The sequence below is a fragment of the Oryzias latipes genome, chromosome 15 (genome assembly GCF_053564925.1).
Source record: "Oryzias latipes strain Hd-rR chromosome 15, Olatipes_Hd-rR_3.1".
Lineage (NCBI taxonomy): Eukaryota > Metazoa > Chordata > Actinopteri > Beloniformes > Adrianichthyidae > Oryzias > Oryzias latipes.
Window position 1 is genome coordinate 2,628,830 of NC_136251.1, and position 16,454 is coordinate 2,645,283.

A 16,454-nucleotide genomic window follows, 5' to 3' on the forward strand; every position below is an offset into this window, starting at 1 on the left:
TTATCAACCCAGCCCTAGAAGAAACACAGACACGCTGCCGGGTCCGCCTCTAGGTTGACGTCTGGAAATGGGCGGCACCCACAATGAGTGAAAGGCGGAGCCTCAGAGATCGAGTTATCTTACTTCCAGGCATGAAAAGAGTTTATGAAAATAACTCATATTTCATCAATAATTTTTTCCTTAGTGTGCCAAAGGTAATATGTTATCACATATGTGGAAACAGTTTACTCTGGAATGTTTAAGAAAAGGCCGTTCAAAAAAGATATCATTTAAAGATTAAAGACTTGCAAAAGAAACGTCTGGTGGAAACCTGAGATTCTGTGGCTTGGAGGGCATCACTGATTTGATCAAGTCAGATAGAGCTGGAGAAGTTCCTTTTATCTGAAACTGTATCATTCTGAATATCTGGGATTGTACTACATGAAAAGATTATTTTACCTCAAACGTTTTGCACGTTTGTCAAATAAAAAAAACATCCACACACCCCTTTTACCTTCACTGCTTTTGCTAGCAAGACATGCAGTCATGCCTACAAAAACACCGGCCAATCAAAAACCAAAAAATGAGTTTTATCGTCTCAAGGGCAAAATCACAAGTTTTTTTGCATCCAAAAATTGTCTTGTCAATTTGTTAACTAATTTAAAAAAAATAAAAATGACCACATTTGGCTGCCATTCAGCAGTTCAAATAGTTTTTGTAGTGTAAAAAGAATGACACTGTTAGTGTTTCTGCTTAAAGCTTGGGCTAACGAGTGTTGTGGGAGGAGTGTGTGTGTGTCTGAGTTCGCGCGGTGCAGGGAGGGAAAGAGGGGCCTTTAAATGGTCAGTCCAATCAAAGGGAGGAAAGGCGTAACCAGGGCAACAAGCTCTCAGCGCACTGTTGCTTTGTTTGTTTTAAAATAGGACTTTTTTTTTGGAAGGTTTGGTTCATTTCCTGTGGGTTCATGCATCCAACATGGCGGACTTTTGGAACATCAGTGAAAACATTGACACAAAATGACTGCTATGACAGTATATGTGAGTAAACATCTATGAGTTAAAGACCCATTGCAATGTCATCTGGGGGTGGGGGTGGGGTGGGGTCGTATCAATAGGGTCTCCAGACAAGCTCCTCCCCTCTAACTGAAAAAAATGTCCCATCTATGTAGTTGGTTAAAACAGACGCAGATCTGCAGTCCTCGGCTGCACCTTGTAGCGATGAGTTCTGGTCCGTCTTCTGGTTCTGGTTGGACCCATAGAAGAAGCGGCACGGCTGGAAGGAGGAGCAGTGGCTCACAGGAGGAGGAGCAGAAGGAGGAGAGGTCATGCAGGAACTGTACGGAGGAGGGGGAGCACAGTAAGTCAGGGGGGGCAGGTGATGGATTCTGGGAGACGTAGTGAAGGATGATGGCAGAGAGGTCATGTGACTCAGAAGAGGCATTTCATTTGTCCAGAGGGAAGAGAGGGATCTGCAGTCTGAGGAGAGAGGGAGAAGCGGAGTCTGTGAGAAGTTTCAAAGCTTTCAATAGAAGAAACGTTTGAGTAATTTACCTTTACCTACAGACATTTCCCATTTTAGAGAAGTGTTGAGATCTTGGTTTTCTGCTTTAGCTAATCACTGGACTTACCTCACAGGAAAACCTTTTTAACTCTTGTGCTATCCTAGGCACTTTACTATTGGGAGTTGGGTCATCTAGACCCACTAGACAGAGCTCTGAACCTTTTTTCTTCAATGATTTGTGATCTTCACTGGTGTCCATGGATTACATGAAATCTTTCCACCTTTATTCACCTTTGTCATGGTAGGGAGAACACGTCAATGGAAGGGGGGGGGGTCATCTACGATAGTACAAGAGGGAAAAATGTGATTCTCTTTCACTAAAAATCAATCATTTAGGAAGAAAACAGCTATAAATTCCTACGTTTCAATTCTTTATTGATGCAAATTTGCATCAAACCACTTTGGCTCCAAAGTTACCTTTATTTAGCATCTACATAAAAGACAAACATTAGAAATGATTGTTTATAGCTGGAAATAAAATCTGATGTCAAGGGGTCCATCAGAGATTTGAATGGTAAACTCTTAAATGTGGTGAGTGAATCTCTTGGTCTTGGTTGCTATTTGCAGATGTTCAGCATGTTTTATTGATTGGCAACCCTTCATGCTTTTTCATGTCAGACGGTGTAATACTGTTAGTTAGAGAAAAGTGGGGGAGGGAAGCAGGGATAAACCTATCAGAAAGCCTTTTATCTTTTTTCTGAACCACCCATTCGTGGTCACCATGGCGCTTGTGCCTGTCCCAGTCCCTGACAGTGGGGTTCATCCTGGACGGGTCTTCAGTCCAGCACTTGGCCACATGGAGACGCACAACCACACACTCATGTTCACACCTAAGGGACCATTTTGGATCACCTCTTCACCTACTAAGTGTCATTTTAGAGTGTCAGAGGAAGCCAGAAAGCTGAATTTCACCAGATCTGGGCAGGGGGATTAGATGTAAAGCCCCCAACTCGACCAGACGTCATGTAACTCAATGCCCCCTGTAAGGCTGTGACAGACTGTTGGGACACATGGCTCCGTGTTGTTTAATAACTGTTGGGAATGAACTTCTGGGACTGTCTTTACAGAAAAAAAACAATTATGTTCAAAAGCTGGAATGAAGACTTTGGAAAGAGGGATGATATGAATACTGAATGGAAAAAAACCTACTTTGCTTTCCACACATGCTGCTCTATTAGCGGCTTTTGTGACACATGAAGTTACAGAGACTGGTTTTCACTAGAAGTTTGAAGTGATTCCCATCATGCCACTTGATCATTTTAGTATCAGGCAGACATTTGGATCACCATTAGAGATGGTGAAAGGTGGTCACAGGTAGAGGTGACGCGCTCTGTTCATACCTGACAAGGTGGAGCTTCTGCTGCTTGAAGGCCTGAACCCCTCTGACTTCAGCTCTTTCTGTCTCTGTCCTGGAAGCCACAGAGGACAATGAGGGTAGAAGTGTCTGAAGTGAATCCTTTCATCGTTCTCACCCATGTTTGCTCACGTCTTGGCAGCCGAGGTCCATCTACAGTGACCTTGATGGCACGATGAAGAGTGGCGATCTGAGGAGGGGAGGTCAGCACATTTATGGAAAGAGAGAAGCTCTTCCCTGGAAAGACACACAGGAGATGAAGAAGAAAAGAGTTTAGCTGTTTTCAGCTTTTTGAATCGGTGTCCTGCAGTCAGACCTGTCTTCATAAATGGATGGCGGGGACTCGCGTAATCAGTTGGCTTGTAGGAATGCTGTGTGCTGCAGCACAGCTCAAAGTGAGAACTGCTCGTACCTCTGCCGCTGCGGCCGATGAAGCGGAGGTCGTTGAAGTGGGCGGAGCCTTGTTTCATGGTTGCTGTGGCATTGCGTAGTTCAGCGCTGCAGTTGTCATCATTGCCCGCCATCACTATGACGACCACTCCGTCTGGCACGTCATTGCCAAGGGCAACTACCTGAAAAAAACTGTAACTTTAGAGGGTTTTCCCTTTAGAGAAAGAGAAGTTTATGTCCGTCAACTGCTGGACCTAAAAGACAGAACAGAAGCTGCTGGGAGTGGAAAAAGCAGAGGAACTGACAGGGGCCTCCTTACCGTGAAGGCCCCCGGCAGCGTCTTGTTACACCTCCAGTGCTGGGGAAGGCTGCTGCACAGGAAGTTGGGACTGTCTGTTTCTACTAAGCCTCTGTGTGGTGCTGCACTGTGTTGGAGGACGGATCCGACCTCCTGCCTGTCCAGTTGGCCAAAATCAGGGGATGGCAGTACTTGGCCTTTTCCAGCAGGCTCTGAGAAAGAGGAAAAAGAGTCAAACTATCCGTCTCAGTTTGGTCTTTGACTCGTGTCCACTACCCCCAACATGTTAGTTTATCGTCCTTTGCAACAGTAAAATAAATGTATCAATAAATACTAAGAACTGTTTTTGTAATAATAACATACACTTTAATGAAACAATTAAACAAAGCTCCAACTAGGAACTAAAATGCAGAATATATCAAATAGCCTCACTTCAAAGAACAATAAAGAGCAAATAAAAATTCACAATTATCTTCTCACACAGTTTTTCTGCAGGAAAATCAGCATACTGCCTTTTCTGACAGCAATGGGGGGGGCTGTTTCTTTAAAAAGCTTTTATTTTGCACAATGTTGTATTACAATTAATTTTACATTGCATGCTGGGTAATTTATTATTAATCAAGGCACAATATAGGCATTCAGCCTGTTAATATCATATGATCCTTGCTTTTACAGTCACTTCTCTTTATTTCTTTGGCATTTTCCTGCACTTATCTTTGATAAACATCACTTTGGTCAGGTGCTCCACGTGTGTACCTCTAGCACACACACCTGCTGACACGATGGACGTCTCTGTTGGAAGGTCAAACGCTGTGCACCTCGCCACTGGAGTCTGGTGTATTTTAGTGCGGGGTTTGGACTGGTTACCGCTGTTCCCGGCCTTACGAGTCACGCTTTTGTTTCATTTGAGTCAGCCTGCTGTCTGCAGCTACTTTGGACAAGTATAGACGCACTTTGGATGTATTTTCCCGCGGGGGGCGCTCTGCCATCCTCGTGCCTTTGTTGTCACGTGTCAGCGGAAGAATGTGAGAGCATGAGCAGTTCCTTAAATTTTACTCCAACAGTAAATTTGGTCGTATTTGGCACCTAGTGAGTTTGAACTTTGGTGTAGCCACCAAAACTGTTCGGCCTGCAATAAGTGTTCGGGGGCCTGTGACTAATGATGACGTCACGGTATTTGATTGGCTGTACGTTGATCTGATGACGTGTACGATAGTGATTGGTCCGGACAAATTACGGTACGACCATAGAAGAAGAAATTATGAATCTGGCAAATGTTTTTTTTTCTTTCTTTCTTTTACCCATGTCAGGTCACGGGCTCCGTACTCCGGAGTTCCACACACACTACCAGAGTTCCACACTCCCCTATATCAGCAAGGACGCCCACATTGCCCGAAGGAAAAGCCACCACTGCTGTTAAGGTTAAAAACTTATCGGCCCGGTAAAAATTAATGTCGTCACACCGGTACCAAGCATCCCTACACTTTTTTTTTTTTTTAATTGAACAATTGCAATCCCTACACTTTACTATCATGCCCTTGAGAAGCGCCCTCTGGTGGACGTCTATGGTATTATTTTAAAAATCTGATTAAGGGAGAGAGGGTAATCGCTCCTGAGTTGAGTTCGCTATACTGATATTTTGTCCCACCTCTTTTTATGACGTCATATTAAAGACATGATTTGTCAATATTACGGGTAACTTACTGCAATAAAAAAACATCTGTCAAGTATGAACAAACACAAAAAAATACAGTATATGAACATTTTCAACATCATAAAAGGTCTATGGAAATTAGTAAAACACCAAGTCTGACTTTGAATCTATTAGATTATTTTTAACAGTCATTTTTAATTGTTAGTTTAAATATTAACATTAATCTGTAATAAACATTGTGGTTTAAATTCTCACTGTATCACTTCTTTAATGACCATTTTTAAGTTACTATTAAAAAAGCCATAATTGAGGCAAAATATTGTAATAATGAAGCTCAGATTGAAATGAAATAAACTGTCTGTCATTTTCAAACAAAGCTCTGTGTGTTTAGCAGCAACCGTAGTTGCCTAATATCAACCAAATAACTAATTACAAAAACTATGATCATTGCTTTTAAAACAAAACCGGCGTTTTAGCTTGTCATTTGACAGAACTACATCTACCAGAGTTCCACCCTCCATGTGACATCTACGTCATCAGTCCGCGCAGGCATTGTTGAAAGCGAACTGCAAACGGTGGATGTTGACGGGATTTTCAGAGAAACTTCGGTGAAGGTTAGTTTTTCGATGCGTGGGGGTCGTCTGCGGGTGCCCCCCCCCCCCTCCTCCCCTCCTTCTCCGGGCCGCCGTCGCCTTTGAGTAAGAGTTTGTCCCGCCGGAGTGGGGTGGGTTCCGCGGTCGCGCCCGCGAGGGTCCTTTGTGCGCGTGTGTTTATGAAAGTATCCTACCCCTCCCTCTGTTCGGGGTGCTTGACAGAAAAAGATCAACTAAGAAAAGTACAAGTCGCCCCCCCAAAACAAAAATCTATAACTTGTCTTGTCTATTAGAAACTTGGTCTGCCAGGTGAAGAACAGCTCCACACCTGTGGAACAGGTGTGTCACTCTCCTCCAGACCTCCAGGACTGGCATCCTGCTGCTGATTACCTGCACCAGGTGTGTTGTTGACCCGTGAGGCCTGCAGTTGTGTGTTTGTGTTGGTGGAGCGAACATGATTAAAAATGTGTTAACATAAAGTTGAGCTGTCAGAAACAGTATTTGGAGAACTTCACAGACATCCATGCTGCTGTCACTATAAAGCAGATCAAACATTAATGCAGAACAGAGAATAAAACCAAACTTTGACGGACTCTGAACTGCTAAGAAGGTTTGGATTCAGTCGATGCTTCAAAACCTTCTGTTTCTGGGCCCGGCGGTGCTCTCTCCGCGCGGTGGGGGGGTTCACATTACATCTGAGCCGGGGGTGTTGGTGTCCCTGGGGGGTGGGTTCTGGTCCTTGCTCCTGAGCGCTGGGCCCCGCCAAATTTCCAACTGTGGCCGAGCCTGGTCGGGCCATATTTACAACACCCCTTGTGGGCCCTCTTTTTTCCCCCTGGTTCCCCCCTCCTGGGCGGGGGCGGCGGGCCCCTGCCTTGCTCCTCCCTGGACCAACCGTGGGCCGGGCGGATGGCTGCCTGGAGTGCGGAGCGGGTCTCCCTTGGGGGGTCCTGGCTCGTACCTGGGGTTGGGGCGGGGGGATGCCCAGAACTCCTGGGTGGTGGTGGGGTGCTCGTCTGGGGCTGTGGGCGTCCCTCTCCGGTGGGGCCCTGCGTTGGGTTCTCCCGGCGCGGCGGGGGGGGCTGTTCTCCTGGTTGGGCTGGGGCGGCGCTCTCTTTCCCTCCGTGCCTCCCTGCTCTCTGGCTCTGGGGGGCCTTGCGGCGGTCCTGCTGGCCCTGGCCTGGGTGGCGGGCTTGGTCGCCCGGGCGGCGGTTGTTCCCTGCCGGTTTCCGTGTGGCGTGGGGGGGATTCCGGCTGCCGCTGCTGCTGCGGTGGGGGTCTTGGGGTGGGGATGGCTGGGCGCTCTCCCTCCTTCTTTACACGTTCCACCATCCATATTAGAAGAACATGAGCACTCACCTGAGCACGGGTGTTGGCTCACCTTTGCACTGGCGGTTTGCGTGACTGAATGACTGAAATGTTTCACACTAGTTGGTTTTAAGGCATAAGTATGCGTGTGAACACTATCTGTTTTGTGTACATGTCGACAGGTGGACATTTTTGCAGCTAGCAGGTGTGTTTGACACTTGGGTGTGTGTGTGGACAGGCTCCGCCCTTTTTGTACTGCATTTGAGCCTTACCATGGTGATTAACAACCAGTAAACTTGTTGCTTTATGCTGCTTCATGGTCTTATCCCCCTTCCCCTCCTACTATCACCCTCCTTCCCCCCCTCTCTCTAGCGTCCCTCTCTCTTCTTCCCTTCTTTCCTTTTCCGTCCGGTCCAACACCAAAGATTTTCAAACATGTTTGAAATCAATAAAGTTTGGCCTCAATTCCAAAAGGGGTTTATTCAGACATACCTTTGGTTTGTCTGAAGATTAATAACCCCTCTTGTTAAAGTAAAATATGTCCAACACAAGAGGCCTTCAGCTCTCATCTGTTTGCCCAGCTGTTGGACAGGACAAGTTAAAAAAAAAAAAAAAAAAAAAACCCTTCTGTTTTTGTTTGCAGCTGTTTGTGAACCATGGCTGCCAGCTCCACGTCTAAAGAGCGTCAAACATCCAGGAACAGCTTTATCCCAGAACTGCAGAGCATGATGTGAGACACACACACACACACACACACACACACACTAACAGTCTTACCCCAGTGCATTGTGGGGCTGCTGCTGCTGAACAGACTGTTTGAAGCCATGATTGGTCCGATGAAGTTTTGAGTCTGAAAGAAAGAACAGACAGAAATAATCTTCAGTTATTTTTCTGTAAATGGAGTAAAGCTGATCTGATTTTTAGTGGGGGTGGAACATTTAATCAAATAAATCAATGATTCCATTTCTTTTCCTACGATCCAACCAGATGGATCTGTCTGAGGATCTGTAAATCAAATCCATGTATACTATTATAAAAAAGTTTCAAAATGAAATAAATCAATTATTATCAATTCTGGAAAATACCATCTGGATTGAGGTACAGTAGATTGATTTTACTATAACATAAAAAGTACCATCACAGCAACAACACACATGTGATGACATCATCAGTCCATCATTCAGACAATGTGTGGACAGACTCTGAATAAAGTCATGTGACCATCCAGTGTCTAGAATGTTCTAAGAATGTTTGGAAAACATCAGTGATCAGATAATTAGGACATGAATGGAATCGTTGTTAGAATGAATCCTTACATCCCTAATTTTTAGACAATTCAGCATTGATCAGGTTTACTGAAACACAGCTGATGGACTAGTTAGTTGGTCAGTTAGTTAGTTATTGCATACTGCAAAGCAGAATCCTAAACATCCTTCAACAAAGTCAATCATGACTCTGCATTAGTTTTCAGAGTTTAGCTCTACAGACTGAAAGGTTTTCAAACATCTCTTCCTCTCTTCTCAGGTCCCAACATTTTGATAAATAGAAGCAACTTTTACAAAGTTTAGTCTTCATCAAATGAGTTTCTGCTGAATTTGCTCTTCTGTAAATAAAATCCTCCTTCAGTCAGATTTTCCAAGCTGCTGGTGAAAGTCGGCGTGCACGCACGCACTCACCTGCAGAGTCGATGTCAGCGGTCAGAGAGAACCAAACCAGAGTAAACCCCAAAACCTGAAACCAGCCTGAAGCTGCCTCCTGTGCTGGGACTGTCCCGCCCGCCCGCAACCTCAAACCAGAGCCGCTCCCACCGCTGCAGACAACCAATCCCAGCGCAGAAGAGGTGCGGCGGTCCGGTGTTTGAACAGCACAGAAGAATGAGAGAAGATGAGGGAGAGGAAGAGCTGCAGGATGTGGCTTCAGCTCTGAGTGCCACTGTGGAAGTGGTCTGACTGGATGCAAATCCAGTTTTGACCAAACTGTGGCCGAAGCCAGAGTGGCCCCCCACCTCAGAGACCAAGCCCACATGTGCAAACTTTGTGTTCATTTGAAGACCTACAAAGGCCGTCACCTGATTGGTCTTTAATGTGAATGTGTATGCAAACGGCTTCTGACGGCGGGGAACCGTGAACTCAACCCTTTCAAAGAAATCTAGCATTTCTGCTAAGTCTGTCTGGGAAAGGGACACAATTTTCCCAGTTTTCCTTGGTCACATGTGGGAGGGGGGACACTATGAGAGATCCAGGACAAGCTGACGGGGTTAGACCCCTACCCCCACCCAAGACGAGCAAACCAACGGCATGGACACTTTACTGTTCTTATCAATAGTTAGTTCATGATCGCACCATATCACACCAACAAAAGATACACACACCAACAAATGATAAACACACACACCAACAAATGATAAACACACACACCAACAAATGATAAACACACACACCAACAAATGATAAACACACACACCAACAAATGATAAACACACACACCAACAAATGATAAACACACACACCAACAAATGATAAACACACACACCAACAAATGATAAACACACACACCAACAAATGATAAACACACACACCAACAAATGATAAACACACACACCAACAAATGATAAACACACACACCAACAAATGACACACACACACCAACAAATGACACACACACCAACAAATGACACACACACCAACAAATGATAGACACACAGACCAACAAATGATAAACACACACACCAACAAAAGATACACACACCAACAAATGATAAACACACACACCAACAAATGACACACACACCAACAAATGATAAACACACACACCAACAAATGACACACACACCAACAAATGATAAACACACACACCAACAAAAGATACACACACCAACAAATGATAAACACACACACCAACAAAAGATACACACACACACCACACACAAGATACACACACCAACAAATGATAAACACACACACCAACAAATGACACACACACCAACAAATGACACACACACACACCAACAAATGACACACACACACCAACAAATGATACACACACAGACCAACAAATGACACACACACACCAACAAATGATAAACACACACACCAACAAATGACACACACACACCAACAAATGATAAACACACACACCAACAAATGACACACACACCAACAAATGACACACACACACCAACAAATGATAAACACACACACCAACAAATGACACACACCAACAAATGACACACACACCAACAAATGATAAACACACACACCAACAAAAGATACACACACCAACAAATGATAAACACACACACCAACAAATGACACACACACACCAACAAATGATAAACACACACACCAACAAATGACACACACACCCCAACAAATGACACACACACCAACAAATGATAAACACACACACCAACAAATGACACACACACACACCAACAAATGATACACACACACCAACAAATGATACACACACAGACCAACAAATGACACACACACACCAACAAATGATAAACACACACACCAACAAATGACACACACACACCAACAAATGATAAACACACACACCAACAAATGACACACACCAACAAATGACACACACACCAACAAATGATAAACACACACACCAACAAAAGATACACACACCAACAAATGATAAACACACACACCAACAAATGACACACACACACCAACAAATGATAAACACACACACCAACAAATGACACACACACCCCAACAAATGACACACACACCAACAAATTAACACACACACCAACAAATGATAAACACACACACCAACAAAAGATACACACACCAACAAATGATAAACACACACACCAACAAATGACAAACAAACACACCAACAAATGATAAACACACACACCAACAAATGACACACACACCAACAAATGACACACACACCAACAAATGACACACACACCAACAAATGACACACACACACCAACAAATGATAAACACACACACCAACAAATGACACACACCAACAAATGACACACACACCAACAAATGATAAACACACACACCAACAAATGACACACACACACCAACAAATGATAAACACACACACCAACAAATGACACACACACCAACAAATGATAAACACACACACCAACAAAAGATACACACACCAACAAATGATAAACACACACACCAACAAATGATAAACACACACACCAACAAATGACACACACACCAACAAATGACACACACACACCAACAAATGATAAACACACACACCAACAAATGACACACACACCAACAAATGACACACACACCAACAAATGATAGACACACACACCAACAAATGACACACACACACCAACAAATGATAAACACACACACCAACAAATGACACACACACCCCAACAAATGACACACACACCAACAAATTAACACACACACCAACAAATGATAAACACACACACCAACAAAAGATACACACACCAACAAATGATAAACACACACACCAACAAATGACAAACACACACACCAACAAATGATAAACACACACACCAACAAATGACACACACACCAACAAATGATAAACACACACACCAACAAAAGATACACACACCAACAAATGATAAACACACACACCACACACAAGATACACACACCAACAAATGACACACACACCAACAAATGACACACACACACCAACAAATGACACACACACACCAACAAATGACACACACACACACCAACAAATGATACACACACAGACCAACAAATGACACACACAGACCAACAAATGACACACACACACCAACAAATGATAAACACACACACCAACAAATGACACACACACACCAACAAATGACACACACACACCAACAAATGACACACACACCAACAAATGACACACACACCAAGCAAATGACACACACACCAAGCAAATGATAAACACACACACCAACAAATGATAAACACACACACCAACAAAAGATACACACACCAACAAATGACACACACACCAACAAATGACACACACACCAACAAATGACACACACACCAACAAATGATAGACACACACAGACCAACAAATGACACACACAGACCAACAAATGACACACACACACCAACAAATTCAATTCAATTCAATTTTATTTGTATAGCCCAAAATCACAACAACAGTCGTCTTGATGGGCTTCGAAGTAAAACATGAAATCAGAATGATCACGAATACAAAGAGTTCAATAGAAAAATACTAAAATGAACTAACAAACTGACTAAGCTATACTGGCATCCCTGCCCTTAGACCCCCCTTCGCGAAATGATACACACACACCAACAAAAGATACACACACCAACAAATGATAAACACACACACCAACAAATGATAAACACACACACCAACAAATGATAAACACACACACCAACAAATGATAAACACACACACCAACAAATGACACACACACACCAACAAATGACACACACACACCAACAAATGACACACACACACCAACAAATGACACACACACCAACAAATGACACACACACCAACAAATGATAAACACACACACCAACAAAAGATACACACACGAACAAATGATAAACACACACACCAACAAATGACACACACACCAACAAATGACACACACACCAACAAATGACACACACACCAACAAATGATAAACACACACACCAACAAATGACACACACACCAACAAATGATACACACACACACCAACAAATGATACACACACACCAACAAATGATACACACACAGACCAACAAATGACACACACACACCAACAAATGATAAACACACACACCAACAAATGATAAACACACACACCAACAAATGACACACACACACCAACAAATGATACACACACACACCAACAAATGATACACACACACCAATAACTGATAAACACACCAACAAATGATACACACACACCAACAAATGATACACACACACACCAACAAATGACACACACACACACCAACAAATGACACACACACCAACAAATGATACACACACACACCAACAAATGATACACACACCAACAAATGACACACACACCAACAAATGATACACACACACCAACAACTGATAAACACACCAACAAATGACACACACACACACCAACAAATGACACACACAACCCGACAAATGACACACACACCAACAAATGACACACACACACCAAAAAATGATACACACACACCAACAAATGATACACACACCAACAAATGACACACACACCATATCACACCAACAAATGACACACACACACCAACAAATGACACACACACACACACCAACAAATGACATACACACACCAACAAAAGATACACACACCAACAAATGACACAAACAAATGATACACACACACACCAACAAATGATACACACACACCATATCACACTGGAAAAAATGATACACACACACACTCCATATTACTCCAAAAAAAGATTGCACACTATATAAATCACACAAACAGAAATTACAAACATTTTACACACAAATGACATGCAAATACACACACACGGTAGACACACTACATATCACACACACACATATTACTTATAAAACACATCACACACATTACTTTTCGTACAACCACATATTGAACAGACATTGCACACACACATTAAACACATATACAACACATCCACACAATAAACGCACTCACTATACACTCTTTAAAGCCATCCATCCGTGTTCCGGACCTGCTTGTTCTTGGTCGGGGTCACAGGGTTGCTGGAGCCTATCCCAGCTGCTTTTGGGTGAAGGTGGCCACAGCCTTTATGGTTTGTGAGTCCATCACATGGCATTCACACAGCCACAAACACACACACCTACGGAAGCATTGAGAAGACGGGCTTTGAGACTGAAGGAGACGTTTGCCTAATCCAACAGCCAAATCTTTGCCTCTAAATGATCAGTGCAGCATTTGTGCCAGAATGTCACTGAGTAAATGAACGCCTCCATGAAGCTGATGATGAAGGTTTGGTCACCAGATGATGACCTATCAGCACAAACTGACCTCTGCTGTCTTCCAGGTTTGCTCTGGGCGACGCTCGCCGGCCCCAGCACGACACGGCTGCACTGGTGGAGGATATTGTGCACACGCAGCTCATTACCATGGTAACCTGCTGCAGTTTTCACAATGATTCACTGCAAATGAAAGAAAAAAACGTAAAAAGCAAACATACTTCTCAAATATGAATTTAAATAAATTGAATGAATGAATATTTCGTTTTTCCAGCACCTGTGGTTTATTTTCATGGATTAAAACGGTTTATAACAAATGTAAAAAAGATTTTTATTAAATAAATCCCTGTAAATTGATAAAGACAAAGGATATCATGATTGAAATAATTAGATAAGTTCAAAGAAATCACTCAACTTTTAGATAAAATTACAAATACATTTACGATTATGAAATGAGGAAAACCTCAGATGAAAGCTGAAAGTTTCTTCTTTAACCCCTGACAAAGAAAAAGTGGCCTGACCTAAAGACTTTTTGCTGTCTCTCCTCCGCTGCAGCCCTCCTGACCACTGGTGTCCCTCAGGGCTCCATTTCTGGCTACTACCTACTTTTTCTTACTGCACAGTGGCGCCACCAGACAGCGACACACGGCTCATTAAAAGTTGAGCGTGTCGTGTGGAATTGTTGGATCCACAGCTCCTCTGTAAAATCACCAACCAGCTTTTCCCAAAATCTGTAGCCCCTCCCACATGTAAGGAGCTCGCCGCTCCATGGCCTGAATTAGATGTTGACGTTTCCTCTTGATAGATGATGATGAGCGCTAGCGCCGTGGCAGAAATGGGAATGTATCTGCTGTCAATCATAAATATAACATAATGGTAAATCAGTGTTCACATCCGTCACCGTGTTTCTGAATGACTGATGTGTTTATTCGGATAATTAGGATTTAATGGAAACAGTGTCATTGTGTGTTTTCGGCATTTCCAGAATTTTGATTATGTTTTTTGTGCATGTGTGATGGAGACGCAGCTATTTCCATGTTAGTGAGTGATCACAGGGTCATGGCTGCAGAACACATGCCTGAGTGGACAACAGCAGCATGGTCTGTGCTCATGATGGGGTTCAGGCTCACCGCCAGAACAGGATTTCATGTGTCCTGTGGGTGTCCTCCATCCCCTCCAAAACAGTTCGGGGTTCAGCTTCTGAACATTTCCATGTGCTCAGGGGCTGCTGGCAACTTCTATGGGAGCCCCCCCCTCCTGGTCAGGGTCTCAGCGGGACCTGCTGGAGGTTGGGATGGAGCTGGAGTCCCGGACCTGCCTGGCTCAGTTTTAAGTTTTGCCTTCATGTTGTATAGTTTTTGTCCTGTTAGTTGTGAGTTTTACCGTTTAAAGAAGTTGGGTTTCTTGTCGTCTCTCTTCTCCTGATCTGGGATGCATTCTGGGAGGATTTCCCGTCTCCTCCTGGGACAGTTTTTACCTCTGGTTCTCACTGTTCGCTCTATCAGACCGTGGCAGCAGATTTTCCAGAGCGTTCCTCGCTGAACCGCAGACTTTTTTGCATGTTTAAACCTGTGCAAATATTCGTTTTTTCATATGCAAATCTCACGGTTCTTCCCTGTTTTATTTGCTGACTGATTTCAGAGTTTTTGTTTTCTTGACCTGAAAAAAACCCTTTGTTTGTGTGGTTCTGTCAGCTTCATCAGGCGTGTGAGGGGGCGACACTCCGGGGGTCCAGGGTCATTTCAGCTGAGGACATCCTGTTTCTCATGAGGAGAGACAAGGTACAGGACCCCACCCAGAAATGTGGGGCTGCGCCCCCCTCTTTATCATTTTTTGGTTTCTCTTGTTCAGAGAAAAATGGCTCGATTGCTGAAATATCTTCAGTTTCGAGATTACAAGTCCAAGCTGCTGAAAAGTTTAGAAGAAGAAGAATTGCTGCAAGATGCAGGTATGCAGAAACCTCTTGGTACAAACAGCACCTGAGGACAAAGCCTCCATGCATGTGTGTGCTTGGTTGGAGTTCAGGACCTGCAGCTGTCGGCAGTAACCAGAGGAGGCAGCGTTTGGCCCACGACTTCCTGGCATGGATGGATCAAACCGGAGAGCTGCTGTCTTTAGCGGAGCGGCAAGAAACAGACCCGGTCAAACAGGAGAGGATGGAGGTCAGGGGTCACATGCTGCAGGTTTCTGGCATGGCTTATAGGCTCAGTAGTTCTAATTGTGGCGTTGTACCTTCAGCGTCTGGAGCGTCAGACTCGGAACATGGACCCGGCTCAGTACACCGATTTCTGTGAGAGCCGTCAGCTCAGCTTTGGTGAGACTCGTCAATAAAGAATTCTGACTGAGGTGAAGAAGGCG

The 16,454-nt window shown here is 43.8% G+C and overlaps 2 protein-coding genes across 6 annotated transcripts in view; one reads left to right on the plus strand and one right to left on the minus strand.

Moving 5' to 3' along the window:
- Positions 1-7,983, minus strand: LOC101167336 (runt-related transcription factor 3-like). 2 transcript variants are annotated; one of them, XM_078931646.1, is made up of 6 exons: positions 7,914-7,983; positions 3,603-3,793; positions 3,306-3,465; positions 3,026-3,130; positions 2,880-2,948; positions 1-1,454 (listed from the first exon to the last, which is right to left on the minus strand). In XM_078931646.1, the coding sequence occupies exons 1-6, from the start codon at positions 7,960-7,962 to the stop codon at positions 1,087-1,089; spliced, it is 942 nt and encodes a 313-aa protein (XP_078787772.1). In that variant the 5' UTR covers positions 7,963-7,983; the 3' UTR covers positions 1-1,086. The 2 variants fall into 2 exon arrangements, with proteins under 2 accessions (XP_078787772.1, XP_023818838.1); XM_023963070.2 differs by lacking the exon at positions 7,914-7,983 and adding an exon at positions 5,739-5,877.
- Positions 5,713-16,454, plus strand: part of supt3h (SPT3 homolog, SAGA and STAGA complex component) — a 13,218-nt gene continuing 2,476 nt past the window's right edge. For 2 of the 4 annotated variants that reach the window (XM_023963067.2, XM_078931645.1), the window contains exons 1-8: positions 5,713-5,849; positions 6,122-6,227; positions 7,780-7,866; positions 14,165-14,249; positions 15,791-15,877; positions 15,948-16,044; positions 16,122-16,258; positions 16,335-16,410. In XM_023963067.2, coding sequence (XP_023818835.1) covers positions 7,793-7,866; positions 14,165-14,249; positions 15,791-15,877; positions 15,948-16,044; positions 16,122-16,258; positions 16,335-16,410 — 556 coding nt within the window. In that variant the 5' untranslated portion in view covers positions 5,713-5,849; positions 6,122-6,227; positions 7,780-7,792. Of the gene's footprint in view, positions 5,934-6,121; positions 6,228-7,779; positions 7,867-14,164; positions 14,250-15,790; positions 15,878-15,947; positions 16,045-16,121; positions 16,259-16,334; positions 16,411-16,454 lie in introns of all 4 variants that reach the window. The other 2 variants (XM_023963068.2, XM_023963069.2) reach the window with 2 other exon arrangements.